At 44.5% G+C, this 22621-nt stretch overlaps 1 protein-coding gene and 1 non-coding gene across 4 annotated transcripts; both read left to right on the plus strand.

Moving 5' to 3' along the window:
- The first annotated feature begins 10996 nt into the window (after positions 1–10996).
- On the plus strand, positions 10997–18377 carry EIF5 (eukaryotic translation initiation factor 5). 3 transcript variants are annotated; one of them, XM_041425524.1, is made up of 13 exons: positions 10997–11118; positions 11277–11469; positions 12576–12770; positions 13303–13582; positions 13827–13908; positions 14136–14308; positions 14610–14721; positions 15400–15539; positions 16046–16204; positions 16407–16568; positions 16818–16982; positions 17201–17335; positions 17980–18377. In XM_041425524.1, exons 4-13 carry the CDS (start codon positions 13511–13513, stop codon positions 18070–18072), a joined length of 1293 nt encoding a protein of 430 aa, XP_041281458.1. In that variant the 5' UTR covers positions 10997–11118; positions 11277–11469; positions 12576–12770; positions 13303–13510; the 3' UTR covers positions 18073–18377. The 3 variants fall into 3 exon arrangements, with proteins under 3 accessions (XP_041281458.1, XP_041280625.1, XP_041279782.1); XM_041424691.1 differs by lacking the exon at positions 12576–12770; XM_041423848.1 differs by lacking the exons at positions 10997–11118; positions 12576–12770 and having other exon boundaries at positions 11136–11469.
- LOC121335309 lies at positions 15076–15198 on the plus strand. Its single transcript, XR_005952544.1, has one exon. It is a non-coding gene; the product is annotated as a small nucleolar RNA SNORA28 (small nucleolar RNA).
- Positions 18378–22621: the final 4244 nt, after the last annotated feature.

Genomic DNA, 22621 nt, shown 5'->3' on the forward strand with positions numbered 1-22621 from the left:
TGTGGAGTTATACTTGGTAATGAGTGTGCAGAAAGCCCAGACTTTACAATAAATGAAATGTATTCAATTGTCAATTAGCTATGGAAGATTAGCTGGGCTGAGGATTAACAAGACATTCCCTCCCCATAGCAACCACAGCTACAGCACCACACATGGAACACGAGCTGTGCCCCACTTTCACCCCAGCAGGTTAAAGCTGTCCCCACTCAGGACAGAAACTGCCAGGTTTCCTACAATCCTTTCACCTGTAGAAGAGCTGAATAAGTTCTTATCCCCTAAATACCATACAGCCTGTACAGGCCAGGATACGTTTTTTTTAGGTTACCCCATCCCACATTTTCTTCAATGGCTGAAAGCTGATGACATTTACATGAACCAGCCAACATTAAAACAAGAACACACCACGTAGCCTGCAAAAGCTGTCCCAAGCATTAGGCAGCTGGTGTGCTGACACCGTTGCCTATGTGCTGAGTAATGGTATCTCACTATATCTTTGTGCTCTCTTACCCATCTCTTTCCATCTGTTTTTCCTTGGCATCCATTTGGATCATATGGTGCTCAAAGCAGGGCTTTCTGTTAGCACCTAGGAGATAATCTGTGACAGGGCACTGCAAAAATCAGTCTGATTGATTCATGTGAGTAATTAGTGAACTGGAGTTGGCGCTGTGCAAGGACATGTGTATGAATGGGTTAAGCATGGTGTGTCTGGATGGAAAACGTGACTCATAAGTGTTACTAACATTATTCTTTCTCATGTCCATAAACCTAAGTAAGAAATGGAGGAAACAGAGTGGGTAGAAAAAGACAGCAGGCTGGCGGGCAAGTATCTCTGAAATACAACTGCACTGAGTTACGGGCACATAGATCAGATGCTGAGAAGAGCAGAGCATTTGCTACTCCTACACACAGCCTCATTTCTTCTCTCACAGCTATTAACTTCGCATGCTTCTCCGTTTTGTTTTGCTTCATCTTTCATATACACAGCCCAGGACTTGGATCTTATCTTCACGTATCCCAGTGACTTCCTGGCATGTCATGTGCATGCACAGCTACACCCACACATTGAGGCATCTCTTTCTCTGCCTTCTGTACATGATGATAGTGCAACTACACCGGTCACCAGGACAACAGTCACAGCCTGTCAAACTGATAAGGAGTTGGTTGGTTGGGTTCATGCTCTGAAAGAGAGCAAGACAGGAGCAATAAATGTAATACGCAGCAATGAACTGCAAATAACATTTGGTTTTCCCCTTAGGGAGCTGAAATGGGAATGAACACGAGAGTAACAAAGAAAGAAGAGAGTCTAAAGAGGCTTGGTGTTTAACTTATAAAGCTCCTCAGTTAAACGGAAATGAGAATTTTCCTGTGTAAGACACAGGATTGGAGCTCAGATATGGGGCTTAGCCTTCCCATGAAAGGTTTTGAGCCCACACAGTCCCAAATTTCCAAAAGTGACCAAAGCTTTTGTCATGCCAATGGGCTCAGATGTTGTCACTACCAGACAAAAAAGTAGGGTGCAACTAAAAGAAATAAGCATTTACTTTGCTAGAATTGCCTTTCACTAACAGCAGCCAGGACTGCTACCTCACCCAACATGTCTCTTGGCTGGATCTGAACCCACTGCAGGAGTAGGAAGCTATTTGTTCCCACAAAACAGCCCCACCAAACAGTGCCAAGCTGCATACAGATATGGGACATGCCATTCAGGAAAAGTATTTTACCAAACATTTGGTAGTTATGGAAGTCAAGATGGATCCAAACTTTTGAATGTTATCAAAGCTCAGGGAAGCACAGAACTGGTATCTCACATTCAGTCTTACAACTTCAAGGTCCACAGTCTGACCATTTTGTCAGCACAGAAATAGATACAGTCTGAAAACAAAACCAGCTGTAACTTGAAGTGAAGTCTATTTTACCTTGTTATCTATACCCTACGGCAGGAGTAATTTATCAAAGTGGTAAAACCTTGTCACAACAAAAAGGACCTGCACATATCCAGGTGAAGTACAAGAACTTTGGAAAGACTATCTCTCTACAACTGATAAGAAACACTCTCCTGTCAGTTTGAGAGATATTCATGGACATAGCAGAGCTTCAACCAAAGCAAGAGTTGTGTTAGCTGTGCTTAAAATAAGGTCTGAAAATCCTGGTCACACTGGTCAAACTGTAATCTAAATGGGAAGAGGGAAGCAATACAAATACTGGCAGACAACAGCTGGTGATAAGGGGGTAGGTGATGGTTAAAGGTCTCCTCCCCACCTTTGCTCCTCACTCTTTCCTAAACACAGATGAAGAACTTGAGTATCTGAGTCTTGTCTCTCACCTGGTGGCCCAGCATTCAGACACCCTCTCCACCCCCTAGACTGTATATAAGGGAGAGGGGAACTTCAACCCAGCTGCACAAATATCTCTGTTTTGCCTGGGGATGAGATACACACATTCAAGGCCTTTCTAAGCACAACAAACCAATGCCAAGAAACAGAAGAATGTCATCAAGGCCATACAGTTTGGTTTCTTGCATTTGTTTTGCATCTCACTCGAAATGGGCAGGCTTAATGCAGGGAGACAAAGAGGCCTTTCTCAGCAAGCAAGCAACTGTGCACTCCTGGGTCACCTCAGGCGGCTGTCTGTCTGCCGGGTGCCCTTTCCCCTGTTTAGATTGTAGCTGCATCCTTTTGGCATCAAGACGTGGATACTTAATGCATGTTCACCTTTGCCCCTAGCCACACACTGTTTCTGCTTAGCTAATGCTTTTCTTGGCAGGCTCAGCCAGGCAAGCCAGAGTTCAGCTTGCACCCCAATCAGCTGAAGCGCAGATGACTGGCTCTGGGAAATGCTGCAGAGGCACGGCCAAAATGAACTGAAGTCGCTTACAAGGAGCTGCAAATTACCCTGTGTTGGTACTCAGCCAGCTTGGTTCTGGCCCATGACTGGGCATCCAGCCACAGCCAAAGGACAAATCAAAATAAACAAACCAGAAATTTCTTCTAGGGACTTATTATGAAGAGATTTTCAAAGCAGGATTTAAGAACAGAATACTGTCTGTCCGTGCCTTAGCAGCATGGACAGCGCAATGACAGGCCCTCTAAAAAGATTTAAATGCAGTCAGTACCAGTGGGAAATGGACAAGATGAAAGACACAGAACACAAGTTAAGACATATACAGCTTTTCTCAGCTCTGGCACAGCTCTCCCATGCAAGCAATCCATGAGCTTTCAAAAGTGGTTGGAACAAATGGCTGAAGCTTAGCTGGCCCTGAGTACAGGCTTAAGACTCTATCTAATATTTTTATATACTTGTTGAGAAGCAGTCATCAGTTATCAGTTATGAAAGAGACCACCATGGGAAACCCATGACTACTAACTCTCCTTTGATGCATATGTTCTCATTAGCAGGTCTTTGGAAGAATATATTGCACAGCCTTTTGTGCAACAGCCCTGTGCAGAGTCCACAGATGTAGACAGACAGACTTCCCCAACACTCATAATGTCCCCCAAAGATCTCTCAGGACGTATACTGAGACAGGTTACAATCAGTATGGCAAACACAACACTGTTTGCAGATCTGGAGCATGATAGGTAAACAGGCAAAACTCAGGTGAATCTGCCACAACCCAAAGTGAGCTACAGAGCTGCCTTTAAGACCTCTGCTAGGGTAAAAAAAGTCCTGAGTGGTTCACTCTTTAGCAGATTTGTGCTGACTCTCAAGCAACCTGGCCAGCAGGCAGCCCACCACTACTTTTCCTGATTCCCTGCTGCTCCAGGATGTGAGTGAGCTGTGAGCAATCTGCCTGCACACATCCCAGCATATGCCTCCTGAGCACCAGAGTTAGCACAGAGCTGGATGAGGTGCAGGGGACAAGCTGCTCACCCTCCTGCCCACCCAAATGTTTTTCAGAGTGCAGAACTCACTAGCTCAAGGCTCTCTGTGAAGGAACTCAGTGGGATTCCATCACATCTGTGAGAGAAGAAAATTCAGGCTTTATCTGTATGACTCAGCTGCTTACTGCAAATCTCTGTGGGAGAAGCAGTGGCACTGAGATTCACAATACATTATCTTTAAAATAAAAAGAAGTTTTATCAACTGTCTACTAGTAAACATCCTTCAGAGCACATAGACCCACACAGAGACTTACAGTCACAGCAGATAGACTAAACTATCAAAACCCCTTGTACCAGAACTTCTTGTCTCAGTGCACCAGAGAAAAAAAACAAACAAACAAGCAGGGAAAGTAAAGGTTTTCTTTAGCCACATTAGGTTCAACCAATCAAAAGAACTGGATATCTGATTACAAAAATTAACCTTTTATAAGCATATGTCTTTGGAGACAGAAGTATTATATCCACAATCAGGGTTAAGTGCTCAAAGCAGTTACCAGGAAAAATGCCTCAGAAGTAAGGTCTCTGAGTTAAACCAGCATATTTATCCACTGAAATAAAATGCTGCATCCCTACAGACTTGAGTGAGCTCACATGTATTTACACATGACCTTTGAGATCCCACCTGCACCCACACACCCCTCCTAACTCCTTCTAGAAGAGGCTATTCATCCATCATCTGGCCATCCATTAATCTGTCAAACATCTCTGCTGGTTTCAGCTGGGGGAGAGTTAATTTTTTTCACAAGGGCTAGTACAAGGGTATATTTTGGCTGTGCAAACAATCAGAAATGAGAGGAGCTGTGTATTTATTACACATTTCTGAATAAGTCATGCCAAATATCTAGGACAAACAATACATTAAGCCCTAAAGAACCCTTTGAAAGCTTTTCGTCTGCTGAAGGCAACAGTGAAAAAGTAACATGAGAGGAAGGGAACAGTAAATCATTCATGAGAATGATTAAAAACTAACGGTGGGCGAGATGCAGCAAACAACACTGAAAACAGCCAGAGTATTTTTTGAGTATCTCATTTTTTAGAGGTTGGCGTGGTTGTGAGGAACTTTAGGAAGTCCTACTTTGTGTCCTTTATTGCAAAGAAGACGTAGCAGAGACAGAACCCATGGAGAGCTGTACAACAACAAGTTGCAGCTTATTCAGATGTTTCATGTCTACATCAGGCACTGAAGCAAAAATGCTACTGGACTTGAAATTACTTGTGCAAATAAGGCTTAAGAAAAAGTCATCTTAAGGACAATGGAGAAATAAGTATAAATTAGACTAAGCGCCAAATCACACTTTATACACGAGATCTCACATGCACATGATCATTTTGGAATCCTAAAATCAAATTCTGAAAGAATTACAGTGCCAAAATGTTCACAGCTACCACATAATGTAATCCAGTTGTGGGTGCTACAGTTTCCCAAATGAGTGTGGTAGCCACAAATCATGTTATCATTAGCATTTATTTTATATCCCTTCAACTCTATGAAAAGGCCTGTTTCAGGAAAGCTTGTATCCTAAGACTATCCCAAGTAAAAAGCTCAAAAACAATCACTAAGATTGCTTAAGATTTTTTTTTTCTTCAAATAACACCCTTGAACTTCAAGGGAAAATTCACCCTACATTATGCCTTTGAGACACTGGCCCAACTCTGCATCTTGAGACTTTTGAAAAACTGATTTTGGAAACATCTTAATGCAGTAAAATCCTTGTAAAAATGTTTTCTCTTCAGTGTCCCCTGGGTCATTCTCAAAAATAGAAGTCTACACTAGGTCAATAAAATCATGCTAGACTTTACAGTCAACACCATGTTTGACCCAGATTCATATTCAGGGATATTTTTAGCCTCATTTCTTAAACAACCAAGATTTATGCAATGGTGGTGAGTGTGTTTGTGTGTGAGTATGCACCTCCTTATGTCCTCAGCACCATTTACCTGTTCCTGAACCCCCTGCAGAATTCCAAACACACCGACATTCACAGGTAGAGACATTATTAGAGCTTCAAGTCAGCTTTTATTAGGTGTCAAAGAATCCCCACCGTCCAAAACCAGGCTGAATTTATTACAGCACTCTTGGAAACCATGTGTGTTATTAGCTGTTTAAATATTGCTGCTAGTCTGTGTAATACCCCAAGCATACATAACACTTGGTGTATGCAAACCATAGGACAAAGATTTTGCCTCTATTTTCCTATTTAAGTACCACTCCCCCTGCTTTGTTTTGTAGTTTGGCAAACAATTTATTTTAGTAATATAAATATTTGAGCTGCAAACCACCAAAGCATTCAAAGCCTTCAGCACAGTATGGCAGTCATGTATTATTTGCTTCATTACAAAAGGTAATCCCTGTGTTTTTATTAAGAAGATGGCACCAGCTGTAATCAAGCTGCTGGTTAAACGTACCAAACAAGCAGCAAATTCTCAACCATGATGTACAAATTCAACATTATCCTCTAGAACATGTAGTTCCCTGAAAAATACCTTCAATGTTGCAAGAGAGCCAACTCTTAGAATTTAAAGTCAGACTTAGGAGGAAAAAAATATTTTCTGTGATGTGTCTGTCGGTTTCCAAATGCACAGTACCAGCCAGGCAACACCTTCAAAGGTTTTGTTTTGGAGAACACAAAATTTTCCTTTGCCTTCAAAACTGGCTTTTCCTTTCTATTCAGCCCAAGCATCTGGGATGCCTTATCCTCTTCATAGATCTGCCAGCAGAAGCACAAACTTAATTCCTACGTGGGCCTCAGTACTGTCTCCAAAGCTCAGCTCTCCCAGCAATGCCCCTGTATTGTTCTACAGCAAGAAATTCCTCCATGCTCAGACGGGCAGAAGAAATGAGCAAAACTTGCTGCACCCAGCAGTGCAGACCCCTAGAAACAAGATCTTTTGGCTCACAAGAGAAGAGCTGTGAGAGCACTTGAGATGTTCAGGGTGTCCCCAGACTGGGAGGAGATTTGGAGGTAGGCTCTCAATACCAGGGGCTACCATACATTTCCCTTTGGAAAAGTAGAAAGCCAAAAGGTAACTCTAAGTACTCATTACTCTTTTTTACTACTTAGAATTAAATCTGCTGGAAAATCTATAGTGATAATCACAGTACTGGTTGCCAGATCATCAGAAGCCAAAGAGAAAGGATGAAGGGAGATTAATCTGTGGATCTGTTGGCAAAGCACAACAGCTGCAGAGGGCCTGAGCAATTCCTTTAACGAAATAGAAGTGCAGGTTGCTAAAATGGTACTGGAAGAGAGATTTAACTTAACACACAGGCAGATCTTTGTGTCTGTAGCCAGGCTATGACAAGAAGCAGGGAAATGTAAATACAATGGTTACTAATGGGCATTATGAACAGCCAGGCAGCTTTGACAGCATGTTCTCCGCTGGAAGCTGTATTCCCAGAGACTCCTTATCTTCCACATCCACTTCTTTCAGCTACTATATAAATGTAGCAGGCAGATTTGCCAACCACAGGCATGCAACTGTTGGATAATGGTAGTGGCTGCCATTAGGCCCATAGTCAAAGCTGCTACCTAGACAAACTGAGAAAGCCTGGCTTCCCTGACTCCTGTCACCAGCATTCCACTTACTGCTGAGGCACACAGAGAAAAGAGAGGTTTCCAAGGCAGGGACTTCACTGCTATCAAACACTCGTTTATATTCTGCAGAGAAGCTGTTTGCCTCTCCTTGCTGTGGTGACTGCCTTGTATAGGCAGATATACACTGGAAGAGAAAGAGGGAGTGTACAGGGAACCTCACTGGTGACAAGACCAGATCTGAGGCAGAGCTCATGCTGTCAGATGACACTGAGCCCTTTCAGAGCACTCAGACTCAAACACTAGCTGGGAGATTTTAGCATTTCTGCATAGTAATAGAAGAAACAAAAGTAACTGCCATAAATAATGTCTATATGTATGTCTAACATCACACACTTGCTCTCATGTTTTTCTCTGTTTACTGATTCCTGAGCTACTAAAAATAGCTAACAGGAATGATGGTGCTACAGAGCATGGAAAGAAAAGCATTTCGCAAAGTGAACCTCCCCAAGATGACCACTGAGGTGCCAGGCAGAAATGACTCTGAAGCTCCTGAACAGTAAAACCAGAATTAACCTCTGCCCTTGTAACTGATCAATGTCTAGTGTCAATCCCGATGGATTTCGGACCCACACTTCCCTAAAGGTTACCTATTCCAACCTGACATGTAAATAATTAAACTTTCTCTACACGTTGCCAAGATAGGAGGAAGAAAGGCTATTGCTATTCCACGTAACCATAGATGAGCTTGGCCCTCCTTCCATCTCCTGAAATTACAGCCAAAGCCGTGAAGATGGCACGAGGAGGAATCCCTTACTCAGGTGCTAATGCTCCTGCCTGCACTGGAGGAAAAAAGAGCTCTGACCCAGCCACTGGGAGACAAAACATCCTTCAAGGCCAAGGTTACCAGGAGCGTGTTGAATTAGGGTTATGTTTGCAGCCAGCCGCGCCACTGAGAGGACAAACTCGCTGAATAAACCATGGAAGGACATCAAGCTGGCAATCAGGGATTAAAAGGACACATGGTAACTGTTCAGATTACAAACCTAATTCTGAAGATTTTAAATATGTTAAGAATTTCAACAGAGTTTTGATTTTGCTGCATTGTCACAGTCATTGACTCTCGGTTATTTCTAATAAAAACCAGCTAAGGCAACATGGAACAAACTTGGTTTGTTCAAGGCTGAACTCAGCAATAATAATACATTTCTGTGATAAGGAAATGCACTCTAAATTCAACTGTGGAAAATTTTCTATTCTTAGACATTAAACCATTTGCAAAACCTGGCTTACTAATGTAGATTAAAATGTCGTATCTACAAAATTATGTATAAAACCTGCATAGTTTCTGTCAATAAAATGCAAAGTACACAAGTAGTGTGTATTTTGAAGGTCACACAAGTAATGTGAACTATGAACTTCAGGATTCATGAAACTGTGACATTTTTAAATGGGAGAAGAGAAAATATTTTTCTGTCTTGTCCATACCATGAAATATTAAAATGAACAAACTGTAAATATTAAGATTCAGTAAAAATATTCAGAATCCAACGTTTAATGTTAAGGAATTTTCTACTGAGGAAAAAATCAACAACTAGGCACCATGAAGTCAATAATCCACAATTTTAGTCTGATTTGCATAATCCAGGAGAATGTCAGGTGACTTCACCTGGATGAGACCTGCTTTTTGCAGAACAAACATCATCTTAAAAGGTACCTCTTTAACTTTTGTCCGTTTATAGACTATATTTAAAAATTATCTTTCTTTATGCTATTAATTGTAAGAGTTCAGGTCTGTTCATAATGTCAAACAGTACCAAATCCAGGGTCTCTTTCCCAGCAGCTCACTAAGTAGTGTTGGCAACAGTATACTTTAACACTTGTAATTTATTAACCCCCTAGGTGTTGTAATACCGAGCCAAAGCCACAGACAGGAGGCATTTAGCAAGTTATATGTGCCACATAGTTTCACGGCAAAGGATTTTCTGCTGAGCTTTTCTTGCCTCACACTTTTTTATGACTTTTTTCCCCTCATGGTAACTGCCAAGCCTCACATACTTTGGAGATGCTTCCTTATTTTGCCCTAACACTTTCTTTCATTTCAGACAGTGTTGTCATGCATTTATCAAAGAGGCATTTAACATACCCTGAAGAATTTTTACCTTTTTCAAATGCTGATAGTGAAGTCCAAGACAAACTTACATGACGGACCCTCCGTCCCTGGGAGTGTCCAAGGCCAGGTTGGATGTGGCTGATCTGGTGGAAGGTGTCCGTGCCCAGGGTGAGGGGTTAGAACTAGATGACCTTTAAGGTCTCTTCCAACCCAAACCATTCCATGATGTTTTACAGGAGAGTGTCCTGGCTGGAACGACCAGCTATTCCACATACTGAAAGGAGACATGTAGCAAGGGCAGCTGCCACATTGAGAGTTTTGATGGAAAGATGTGCACATTTTTCTCTGGTTGCTCCAGCTGAGGAAACAAGCTTTTTTATTGTCACTGTGTGCTTCTGGAAGTGGCTGTAGTCCTGCTTCCCTGACTTCTAAGAAAACATCATTTATCAGCCACCTTCCTGTGCACAGTTCTTCTGCATATCAGACCAAAAATGTTCAACATGTACATCAAGGCAGGAAGAGATTTAGAGTATGTAACATCATTTAATGTCACTATTAGTTTTATTGTCGCTCGCTCTCTTTTCCTCTATACTCCCACAGAGCCATCAAGAAGCTTTACAACATTACTGAGTAAGACAGTGACAGGAGCTGAGGAGCATTGCTCTGCTGGGGAGTGTTTATAGGGGCAATAGAGCTGGGTGCCCACTCAATTCACAGAGCCAGGAAAAAATTCTTTGCCACTTGAGCATTATTGACTCTAAAATACCCAAAGCATATAACTCCCGTGATACTGGAGGAGTGCAGATGGAAGACGTTGGGAAAGAACAAGAAACAGGGAAGAAAGGATGCAAGTTTCCTGCTTTTTACGTGAAAATAAATCGAGACATGCATTTCATTCAGGGTCCCAATTCGGCTGCATAGGGCTGGCAACATTTTCCACTAAGAACAGAGTAGCTGCATATGACACTTGCTCATCCTTTGTAAGGCAGCCCAGGCACCCAGAGCCACCCAACGCTGAGCCTTTATGACACTGGAGTTAAATAACAGGCTCTTCCCCACACTCCGAAAGCCGGCTGTGCAGGAAAAACACAACTTATTCAGCAACGTAATTGCTTTAAATTCTTTGTATTATTACTTGTAACATAGTTGCTGAGATGTCAAGCACTGGGTCACTGCCCTCCAGGGAGTAGCTCGCCCCCCTCACCCCCGGGGCAGAGTCTGGGCACACCGGGCAGGACGGAGGGGCCGGGGGAAGCTGGGAACTCCCTCAGGCCCCGGGAGCCCCCTCAGCCCCGGCCCCGCCGCACCGGTCCGGCCTCGGCCCCCCCGCCCCGCGCTCTCTCGCGAGACTCGGTCGCTGTAGACGCGATGTCCTTTGGGGCACTGGCGAGGGGGAGGGCACGGGGGAGGGAGGCAAAGCCTTGATTGATAGCGGCTTTCACCAATAGACGAGGGGACGGGAGAGGTTTTAGCCAATAGCTTCGCAGCGAGGCGAGCGGTGAGCCAATGGCGCTGGCGGGGGGCGGGGCGCACCACTGGCTGATTGATCCCAGCTCTGGCGTTGTTCAGTCGGAGCGAGAACATTCTAGAGGTGAGTACGGGGCAGCCATTGCCGGGTCCCGTCCGCCGGCCCCTCCTGCGCGCCTCTCGCCGCCTCTCCCTCCCCCCTTCCCTCTTCTCCCCCCTCCTCTTCCCTCTCCCTCACAGGTGCCGCCGCTAACGATGCTCCTGATTGTGTCTTGCCCGCAGATAGCCCGGCACCGCTCTCCCTGGTGATACCGCCCGCCCCAGGACGCCGGGACCCGGAGGCTGCGGCGTCCGCCTCCGCCTCCCTCTCCGTCTGGATATAAGCGCCCCCTCGGCCCTGTTCTCCTCTCACAATCGGCTTCGTCGCAGCCCGGGGCGAGCAGCGTTGGGTTTATGTCTTTATTGGACGAAAACGGTGAGTGCTAATAGTGAGCTAGGGCGGGTGAGGACGGTGGAGGTGGGGGGGCGGGCGGTTTGTGCTGGGCCGGGGCCTCAGGCTGTCGGTGAACGGTGGATATTTGCAGAGGTTTTGTGTAACGAAGCGTCCGGGACTTTAACGGGAGGGGGGAAGACAAGCAGTGCGGGGCGGGGGAGGGGGCCGGGGGAACAAACAATGTAAAAACGCACAACAAAATTCAACTCTAAAAGCAGTAGACTGTCAGCTGTGGGGTTATTGTTTGCTTTTTGGGTGGCCGAGGCTTTCTCTTTTTTTTTTTTTTTTTTTTTTTTCGGCGCATGCGCGGCCGGAGGTGACTCCCCCGTGGCTCCCAGCGCTGACTCAGTGCTTAATTGCTGCATTTCTGACTCACCGCGAGCGGGGCGGGGACGCGGCGCTGTGCGGCACGGAGTCGGTGTGCCTTCCCGCTCTTTCCTCCGAGTACGGCATGTGGGGGGGTGGTGCTTGGGATGAGGTGTCGTAGGGACCAGGAGAGGGAGCTTCAGCCTGCAGCAGACAAATGCTGCACTCTGGAAGGAGGCAAAAACTGTACGCTCCTTCTGGGAACGCGGTCACCGAGAGAGAGCTGCTTCCTCAGCACTTCTTCAAACACGTGGTCAGGTTACGCTGTGGCTCTTTTTAGACATCCTGGGGAGGGAAATGGTGTGTTTTAAACGGACTCTGCCGTGTGCTTTTTGCCGAGGAAGGGTAAAATCGTATCGGGGTTAATGTAGAACACGAGGCGCGTAGAGATCTGTGTTCCTATCGTGTAAAGAAGTTGTAAACGTGACCAGAGGGACTCGGATCGAGTTGCACCATAGGCACGCTCTTCCGCATAAATGCTAAGAAGGCTTTTTTAATGTGTCAACGCTTCTGTCATTAACGCTAACAACATGATGACGCGTCAGAATAGCCATGCTCTGTAGTCAGGGTTGCCTGTGTAGTCATCCAATTGTGGCTTAAGTACTCCTAGATCTGATTATAGACGCACGTGTTAATTTAAATATATAAATACTGCTCAAGGCAACTTTAATAATAGGATTCATCCTCCTTCCCCTTCCTCCCCCTCCTCGCTTTCCCCCAAGAAAAAATCAACTGGAAAAGCTGCTGCACTGCTCTGTACCTCTGCATTGCTAGGCTTTCTACAGTGAAGCAACTTCTGTCAGACTTTATCAGGCTTAATGTTAAGTCAGAACTCAACAGAAGCTGCTATGAGAATCCATAAGTGAGAGGGAGAATTACGTAATTTTCAACTCTTTTCCACTCCGATCCAAAAACTGGTAAGCCATGTAGAAACTATGGTGGGCTACAGATTGCTGCTGCTTCATCTTATATTTCGCAACATTTTGGCAGACTTCAGTTTGTGATAGGTTCATGCTATGATGTGGAATTTGAAATGGATTTCCAAATCTTTCTCCTGATTTCCTGTGCCCTTCAGGCTGAAACCATGCCACGTGACCCTTATGGTGCAAGTCACTGGTCTGCATAATAAATCGAGGAGTGTGCCCTTCCTTAGTGATCCCAGAACTCCCGCTGGAGTTAAGTGCATAAAAAAGCAGTTGTAAGCTGTTCAGTGGTTTTAGGGTGGTAAGAGAGGGTGGAAAGCTTTGTGGTGCAGTTAAAGAAAAGTTCCTTAGCAGTACGAGCCAAGGATGGATTTCAGTTCCATAGGCTGAAGAAAGCCATAGCATAACAAACTTACTTTTCCCTTTTTCTCACCCTAGATATCATCCCTTATATAGCTTTGTAGCAAGAGTGGATCGATGTACATTAAGAGAAACTTAACTTTTTTTTGTGTGTTGACACTTGCAGAGCTGTTGCGCAGCCACTGGTACCTGTATTGGGGAAACATAGCGTACAAGCAAGAACCTTACAGCCTCAGTGGCGAAAATTTTTTCATGTCAGAGACCGAGAACTCTTGCAGTCGTTTATGTCATCCCGTCTTCTCCAGACAGAAGATACCAAAAAACTGCAATCAAAGATCTCTTCATCTTATTGATAAAGCTACTAATAAGGCAAAATGTCTGTCAACGTCAACCGCAGTGTTTCAGATCAGTTCTATCGCTACAAAATGCCCCGTCTGATTGCCAAGGTAACTTCCTAAGCAGCGGCTGGAAGCAGGGAGTGTTCTCCCAGGAGGGGAAAGAGAGGTCGTGGCAATGCTTGGCCGCTCAGGGCAGGGAGGGGGTCTGCTCCTTCGGTCCACACTAAGTGCATGTTGGGTCTTGGGAGGAGATGCACTTCTGAGCAGAATTCTGGTGTAGTTAAATGGGAAATGCATGCTGGGTCTGTCTGTTGCAAGGATTTAACCTTAAAATATTACTTGTTTTCTTCAGGTGGAGGGCAAAGGAAATGGAATCAAGACAGTTATAGTCAACATGGTTGACGTTGCAAAGGCGCTTAATCGGCCTCCAACGTGTAAGTAGTAGTGTGGAATGACACAGCGTTTTTAAATGCTTTCTTGTGTGAAGCGGTAGTGTTAATTAGCTAGTAAAGCATTAGTACTCTTAAAGATTTGTAAGAAAGAAATGTGATTATCTCAGGGTTAAATAATAAATAGACAGAATCAGCAGCCTATTTCCTTGCTGTTTAAGTGTCACAACAAAGATGTGAATGTGGTAGTGGCTATAATTCTTCCTTTACAGATCCTACCAAATTTTTTGGTTGTGAGCTGGGAGCACAGACCCAGTTTGATGTTAAGAATGACCGTTACATTGTCAATGGATCTCATGAGGCGAATAAGCTGCAAGACATGTTGGATGGATTCATTAAAAAATTTGTTCTCTGTCCTGAGTGTGAGAATCCTGAAACTGATCTGGTGAGTGCTCTGTCTGCATTAACAAGGACACGATGGAAACAGTGTCAGACATTGGTGAAAGCAGTGCAAAGTTAAATGACTTCAGTAACTATGAATAGAAAATCAAGTACACATTCTTGCATGCTTTGGGAAGGTTTTACATCTCTAACAGTTCCTAACTTCTGGGATAAATTGCTACTTCTAAACTTTGTCTTTAGAGGGTGATACAAAGTATTTAAACCTCTCACTTAAAACATAGACATCAGGCTTTGATGCAGTTGTTCTGTAAGTAGTAAATTAATTGTGGTTGTTCTCTTTACAGCATGTCAATCCTAAGAAACAAACTATAGGTAACTCTTGCAAAGCCTGTGGCTATCGAGGCATGCTTGACACAAACCATAAACTCTGCACGTTCATTCTCAAAAACCCACCTGGTAAGTGCCTTTCCTTACTTCTTGGGAGAAAGAGAACTTCTGTATTAGTGGTATTATGGAAGTAGAAAAATAAATAGCTCACATCTAATTGAAATGTAAAAAGGCACCAGCATACTCCTAGAGTGTGTTTGGGCGGACCAAGATGAAGGAGCTGTGCTGCTAATGTCTTTCCTCCTTAGAACGTGTCCTTCCCAAGTAGAGCTATTCCATAGAAGCTGGATTTGCCTGTGCAGGACAAAACTTAAAAGGAAGGAAGGTAGATAGCAGTAGCTCTTGGCAGTTGTTCCTTTAGGTCAGCGTGAAATGTCAGAGCAGGAAGTAAAAGCTGTAGTAAACACAAACTGTAACCTGTGCAAGCAACACTCTGTAGTAAGCATTTAGTTGCCTGCTGCAATTTAAGCTTGCTAGAGTAGAAAAGTCTAACCTATTCGAGGGGTCTCTGTTTGTGAGGTCACCTGTTATATAGACTTGGACAATCTTGGTGACAAGCAGGACTTAGACTGCAGCTGGGGGCTTCCCCGCCAAATGTGCATCTTCCCTGAGTGTGTTTGGGGATGGGTACTACCTGTAACTTGCAGCTAATGAAAGCATCCAAACCCACTTGGGGATTTGGCAGAGGTGCAGGGACTTTGTAGTTTGCTCTAGTTCATAGAACAAAACATTAAAATTCACTTGCAGAAAGTGGTGACACTGGTACAGGAAAGAAAGAAAAGGAGAAGAAGAACAGAAAAGGCAAGGACAAAGAGAATGGTTCTGTGTCCAGCAATGAGACACTTCCACCCCCACCACCAGAGGAGATTACTCCTCCACAGGTTGTGGTAAGTAGAAGGGAAGGTGGGGAGATGAGGGTGTGTGGTGTATTGCTCAGATTTAAACCTCTGAAGTCACTGGCATTCCTTGCTGGTCAGCATTGCACCTAGAAGTCTTATTGTATCCAGAACTTAGTGCTGGAATAGAAGGGTCCCGGATTTTCCTCTATAGCATCTTTATCAGCTCATCAGCACGAGCACACCTTGCTCAGTGAAAGCTGCCTATCCTTTTTCACTCTTTTTCAGGCACCTCGGCTGTCTCCTGTGTACTAGGTAGAATGGTTGAACTGCAGTTCAGGTAGCCCTGCAGAGGGCTATAGAATTAGGTTTAGCTTCCGTTTCTTACTTCATATGTTTGCACTTTTTCAATGATCTTTGACTTGCAAATAAACATTTTATTGCACTATAAACATTTCTGTAGTTTTATAAAGATGCTCTCAAGTCTATAATTTCTATCCACATGTAATACTAAGCCTGCAGTAATATTGTGTGGCTCTCTTGGTTTTGTATTGTAGGAGGAGGAGGATGATGATGACTGGGGTGAGGACACAACAGAAGAAGCCCAGAGGCGTAGAATGGATGAAATCAGTGACCATGCGAAGAACCTCACACTTAGTGAAGACCTGGAAAGAACTACAGAAGAGAGAGTCAACTTACTGTTTGATTTTGTAAAGGTAACTATCCTCTGGTTGTTGGCTTGATGTAATCACTCAGCTGTAATTGTGCAAAATGTTTGTAAGGAAACTAAAAGCAACTTGCTCAAGCTTCTGCAAAGTACTGGCTCTGTCAGCACCAGTAGGGGAAGGGGAGATTGCTAGGAGCATTAATGCAGACCTCAAGTGGCATTAAAATGTTTCTCTGCCTGTTTCCCTCTAGAAAAAGAAGGAAGAAGGTGTCATCGATACTTCTGACAAAGACATTGTAGCAGAAGCAGAGAGACTGGATGTAAAGCCTATGGGCCCACTTGTTCTCACTGAAGTCCTTTTTGACGAAAAGATTCGTGAACAAATCAGGAAATACAGACGTCACTTCCTTCGTGTAAGCCATCTCTTTGCACTCATTGTGACAGCTCTTAGGAGTGTTTTGTAGCAGCTGCTTGGTACTGTGGGGAAGGACTTTTAGTAGTGTTTTATTTTTCAACTCCTTAGCTAGGGGGAGCTGCTGGGAAGAGATAGTATGAATCATTGTGAACTTTGCAATCTTGTAGAGCTGCTTCTGCTCTCTATCCAGTCTGGAGAGAGGGTAAAAAAGCTCATTCCATCATTTTTGCTTTTATCACAATTCTAGTTCTGCCACAACAACAAGAAAGCTCAGAGGTACCTTCTCCATGGCTTCGAGTGTGTGGTAGCTATGCATCAGTCTCAGCTTATTTCAAAAATACCACATATTTTGAAGGAAATGTACGATGCAGATCTTCTGGAAGAAGAAGTCATCCTTGGCTGGGCAGAAAAGGTAAAGGGCAGTATGTAATGTATTACAGCAATTAAATGCCTGAAGGTAGCCTACTGTTCTGGCTTCTCCATACTGGTGTAGCTTGTGCAGCAAGAAGCCTCCTTCACAAAAACGGGCTGTGGAAGGCAGTGGGTGAGATTAGAGTTCCAGTTAGGCAGTATTTGGGTACAATCTGGTGTAAACGCCTTCAGTGTTCACACAAAGTATCTGTCTTTCAGGCCTCAAAGAAATATGTTTCAAAGGAGCTTGCCAAAGAAATCCGTGTCAAAGCAGAACCATTTATTAAATGGCTGAAGGAAGCTGAAGAAGAATCTTCCGGTAATGAAGAAGAGGATGAAGATGAAAACATAGAGGTAGGAAAGGCTCGTTTACTGTCAGCAGCTCCAAGGCTGCACTGTTCCTGCATGCTGAAGTCTTGTAACCTTGTGCTGGTGCACTCTGACACGGATGACTTGGGGTATGACTGTGCAGGAACAAGAGGAACACTCCATTTACAATGCTTTAAGTGTTGCTAGTTGTCACGTGTCTGCATGAGATCACTGTGATGCAATTGCACCTGGGTAGCCCAAGACTGTACCATTCTACAGTGACAGCACTGTCGCAGCTCATGCAGTGCAAGGTTGACAGGAGCTATCGAGCGTCCTGTCTCGTGTTGTAGGTGAGTTAGTGGGGGTGTGTGTTTGTTAGATAAGCTGGTGGAAGAATAACTGACATCTTCCTCACAGTTTAGGCCTAGGTAAAAATCTGTTGGTTACACTCCAGCTGGCGGTGGCTTGGGAGTGTTTTTACACAGGGTTTGGTTGGGTGTTCTCCTCCCAGCATTGTATTATTCTGCTCCTGAGTAGGAGATTCTGCTTCTTCCAGATGCATGTGCACAGCCCTGCCTTACACAGCAGGGGTTCATGACCATGGTCAGGAGGGTGGTTTGGTGGTGGAATTATTCCAGTGCTTAATGGTAGTATGTGCTGTCACTGAAGGAAGTGTCTTGTCTCCACAGGTGGTGTACTCCACAACTGCCAGTGTACCTAAAGTTGAAACTGTGAAGCCTGCAAACAATAAAGATGATGATATCGATATTGATGCCATTTAAAGTGATGCAACATAGCTTCCAGCATAGTAATGCAAACTTCTCTGCATTTTCTGCCAGAAGTGTGACTTGTATGTGCACAAGCTGAAATGGCTTAACATCCTGCTACTTTGTACTCTAAAATGTATCTTTTTACTGTGACTGGTCTTGTGTAACTAAGCCTAATACCAAGGAGTCAGCACGTCGGTGAACTGATCTAGTTTGCAACTGGCATGTTCTATTTTGTTTTTCTAACTTGTGTTGGACACATACTTGGAGCACATTTATACAGTTGTGGAAATAAAGGATTTGGTTTTGGTCAATCTTCATTTGTGATTCAACCCCCTTATTGCTTTTCCAAGTAAGTATTGACGCAGCTCAATGAAATTTGCGAAGCTGATCACACAGTGACAATCTCTTGAATGAGAGAAAAAAAACCCACCTTAACCCTAGATGCTGTTCCAACAGTGGAGATTTGAAACCTGGGCAAGAAGCAGATGTTGGGTAATCAACAGTGTGCAGCTGACAGCCTCTTAAAGCAGGACAGCTGTCTGTATCCTGATCTTTGAAAGCTTGGTTTTTTTTAAAAAAAGCAGCTTCTGTTTTAATCATCCATGAGTTGGGTTTTGGCTGGGGTTTTTTCCTTTCCTGTGGTTTTCAACAGCTCCAAATCCAGGATTAAAGCAGCAGGAGCTGGGACTGCTGCAGTTGGTGTGTGCTGAGAAGCTGGCTGTTGCCATGGGTCCAGCTGTGCACAGGCCAGGCAGTGTCCAGCTCCAGCCTCATTTGGAGAGGGAGGGAGCAGAGGAGGAGATCTGCCACCCTGAGCACAGAGGTACCCAAAGTTCACCTGCTTATGTCTGGAAGTGGCTGTCTTAAATACCAATGTTGAGGAATCAGATTCCTTTAGAAGCAGGATAAATTAAAACCTGGTCCATCAAAATCAGGAACCTGGTATGACATGGTGTGTGACAGGTTTTGGCCAGGCTTGAGTTAAGGGTTGGGGTTTTTTTGCCCTTCACAGCTGCCTGGCAGGAAAATCAAGAGTGGGTTTCGGTTTTGGGTTTTTTTGTTGGATTCAGTATGAGAAGTTTTGAGAGATCAAGGCTGCTGTGCACAGTGAGCTGCTTTTTCCAGTCAGGTTGTTCTGGCAGAACTTGGATAAAAGCAGAGACTGTTTGGGTAATTGCAGCAGGGGTGCCTTGAGCTGCAGTTCTGTTCTGCAGTGTCCTGTGTTGCATGTGGCCCAGGCAGTGAGTCACTGGGCACTAGCAGCTGTGGCAAACAGCACAAGAACAATTGAATAAAGCCACGGAGCATTTCAAAGTGCCCTTTTATGTGGGTTTTTATTGCTGTAATACAAACCTACAATTTTAAATTTAGAGACAATTTTAAATTTAGAGGTTTATTCTTGGCTTATTTTGTCTAAAAGAAAATCTGTTCTCCATTGGGTTTGAACCAGGTTTGTATTTCCAAAATGCCCGTTTTCATGCATATTTGGGAGCCTGGAAGATGGATTACTAATACCCTCTCAGGAAGACATCTGTTCCTCCTGGTGCAGGCACATGCTTCCCTTGTGTAGCTGTTGTGAGCACACACTGATAAGTGTTACTCTCATGACCAGAAGGTTTCTGCCTGAAGCAGGTGTTTGTGGTGTTGGCTGCTCTGACTGGTGTCACCAGTGAAGTACCATTTCAGGGGTGGTCAGTCCCATTTCAGGGCAGACTTGGTGGCAGTTGCAGTCTGCCAGCAGTAGGGATAATCTCTGGGTGTTAGGTTTTTCTTCAGGAGGTAAAGATTAGCAAGACATACCTGTTCCTTCCTGCAGGAAAGCTAGGAAATAAATTACCCAGTACAGTGTTTCATAGGGTCAGTGAAGTGATGGAATGTCATACCGAAGCTATAGGATGGTAGATTTGCTGTAAAACATGGTGGGAGCATGTAGAGAATTGAAGTGTTCTTGTCTGTAATCACAGACAGATGGATCAGAGTGAGTGTATCACAAAGCGGTACCCTAATTTCAGTCATGGTGGATGGAGGCTTCTAGAAGTGCTGAGGCTGCCACTGTGAAATTCCTGGTGCTGAGTTACACTTGTGACCCTGTTTTCACATTCACATTGCTGTTTCTGTCTCAGATTATTAACCAATGATTCCACCAGCTCATAAAAATTGAGTGTTGGTTGACTATTTCTTTAGGGAAGGAAGTCTGACTTAAAAGTTTCATGAGTCTTTGGATGTATTGCCTCTGCTATCTGATGAAAATAACAAGTACATCTTCAAAAGGCGACTTGAAGTTCAGATAAAACCTGCTCCAGGCTTCCGAGTTAGACTTCTGGCACCCGGGAAGGAAACGGCGTTGGGCGATTCCCCTCACTTGGTGCTGGACCGTGTCTGCTAGAAAAGCTCAGTGTGAACGCTGCCCTTGGGCAGGGTCCATCAGCCTCAGCTTTTCAAACCCTCGTCTCCTTGCAGGAGCCTGAGACTGGGAGCTTTGCTGGCAGCGGTTTCTCTTCATCCAGCATGACGAGGAGCTGCTCAGCTGCCAGCTCTGCTTGGGGCTCAGCAGCTTCAAGCAGGGTTGGAAATTCTGACTGTTGTTGTGCACGTAAGAAATAAAATTGCCAGGTTTTATCCGTTAAAACCTATGAGTTGTCATTAGAGGCCAGTGCCTCCTCAGTTGGATCTGGTTGGACATTTGTTAGATAAAAGTGTGCTCTTTGCTCCTGAGCGTGCACAGCTCGGGCTTGTAGTGAGGCAAGGAGTAAAGATGGGAAAAGTGATTTGAATGGATTGCAGTAGGCAGAGAAATGTCCAATGCTTTTGTTTTACCTTGCTGTGGTAGTGGCTTGCCAGTGTACCTGTGATGTGGTGCTCCCCCAGAGGTGACCTCTGCGAGGCCACTTGCCTGAGGCGTTACCACAAGGCTGTCATTCCTCCCCCCTAAGATCTGCCCTGCTCCTTCGGGTAAGAGGCTCGTGGAAAGATCCTGATCTCCACCCAAGTCAAACAGCTCAGTTGATTTGTTGCTGTCCAGATGTACCACAGAGTTTAAAAAGTTGACAATAAATAATGCTTAGCACACAGGTGTCTTCAAGTTGTGAAAGTTTTGAACCTTGCTGTTTGAAAAGGAGAGGCACGTCCGAAAAGTAGTTAATGTAGCGATCTGTAATGAACTTTCATTCAAATGTCCTTTCATCTAAGAGCTGCTACGAAGTTGTAATAAGGATCACAGGACCTCTGGGCTCCAGTGAAAGGAGGGACTGGACACGGCAAAGAGAGATGGAACAAAAGTAGCTGACTCCCAATTTGTCTTTCCAAACTCTGGCAGCTATTTTCTTCTCAAACTAATTAGTCCCAAAGAGCCTCAGAGGCCTGTTACTGAGGATTGACTCCTTGGCATTCAGTAACACCACTGAACTGTGAAGTTCTGGAACAGAAAACCCAGAAGTAGAGACCAAAAAAAAAAAAAACCCAAAAAAAAAAAAAAAAACCAAAACAAAAAAAACCAAACAACCAAAAACAACAACTTGAAAACAATGAAACTATGCTCTTTTAAGCCTTATCTGTGAAACACTGTATGGTTAAATTCCAGCTTAAGGTTTATAAAGTTGGAGCTGTTGGGCTTACGAGCTTGACAGGCTGCTGGCATTTTCATTTTGTAAATGATCATCTTGCTGCCACAGAGGTGTCATAATCTGTCTCTTGACCTGGAATTGCTGAGGAGATGTTCTGGAGCCACTGACAAGAAGCTTTCCCAGGATCTTCCTTCCTTCCCTAGTGCACACCAGAACCAGGGTATCTCACAGCTCCCTTAGAGCTACTGCAGCTGACATCCATCAAGGGCATGGTGGTGCTACTTTTATTCAGTAAAATTCTAAAACTCCTCAATTTTTTTCAGAGCAAAATCAAAAAGCATCTTGATAGTTTGGGTTGGGAACCTAAGAAATAGATTCACTCAAACAGAAGGAACACTTCTTCCTGTTGTAATTAGTGTCAGGGAAACCAAATGAATGCTAAACCATCTTTTCTGCACATCAGTTTTTCTACTTGCATGTGCTTCCAAGTCATTGCTTACTCAATAGTTAGGGTTCTTTGAGGTAATTTGTTGTGACTAAATTCAGTCCTGGGTGTCCTGTGGATGAGATGGCACTAGCTTCCAGTGCTGGCTGAGAGATCAGCTGGGACAGGACAGGTTTGGAGGGAAGCCAGGCAGCCGGCAAGGCTGAGACCAGGGGGCACAGGGCTGGGCACAGCCCTGCCCACGGGGGTGCACAGGCTTCACAAGGGCCCCTGCCCCAGTGCCCAGCTGCCTTGGCCCCAGATGTTTTCTCTCAGGACTTTGTCACACCGGTCCTTCCACATCACTCAGCTCCCAGGTTACACAGCTGCACCACACTGGAGCTTGAACGCAGGCAGTCCTGCACCTGCAAGGAGGGGAAAGGGGTTGCAGAGCCTACTCCTCTTTTCAGGTCCCTGATATTATCTGAGTCTGGAGCTGTTTATTCTGGTGCTAATCTCACCCCATTACCGTGGTGTTAGAGGCATTTTCTGCACATTATTTTCTCAAGGGGAG

This window comes from Onychostruthus taczanowskii, unplaced genomic scaffold, assembly GCF_017590055.1.
Source record: "Onychostruthus taczanowskii isolate IOZ18803 unplaced genomic scaffold, ASM1759005v1 scaffold1, whole genome shotgun sequence".
In the NCBI taxonomy this organism is placed as follows: domain Eukaryota; kingdom Metazoa; phylum Chordata; class Aves; order Passeriformes; family Passeridae; genus Onychostruthus; species Onychostruthus taczanowskii.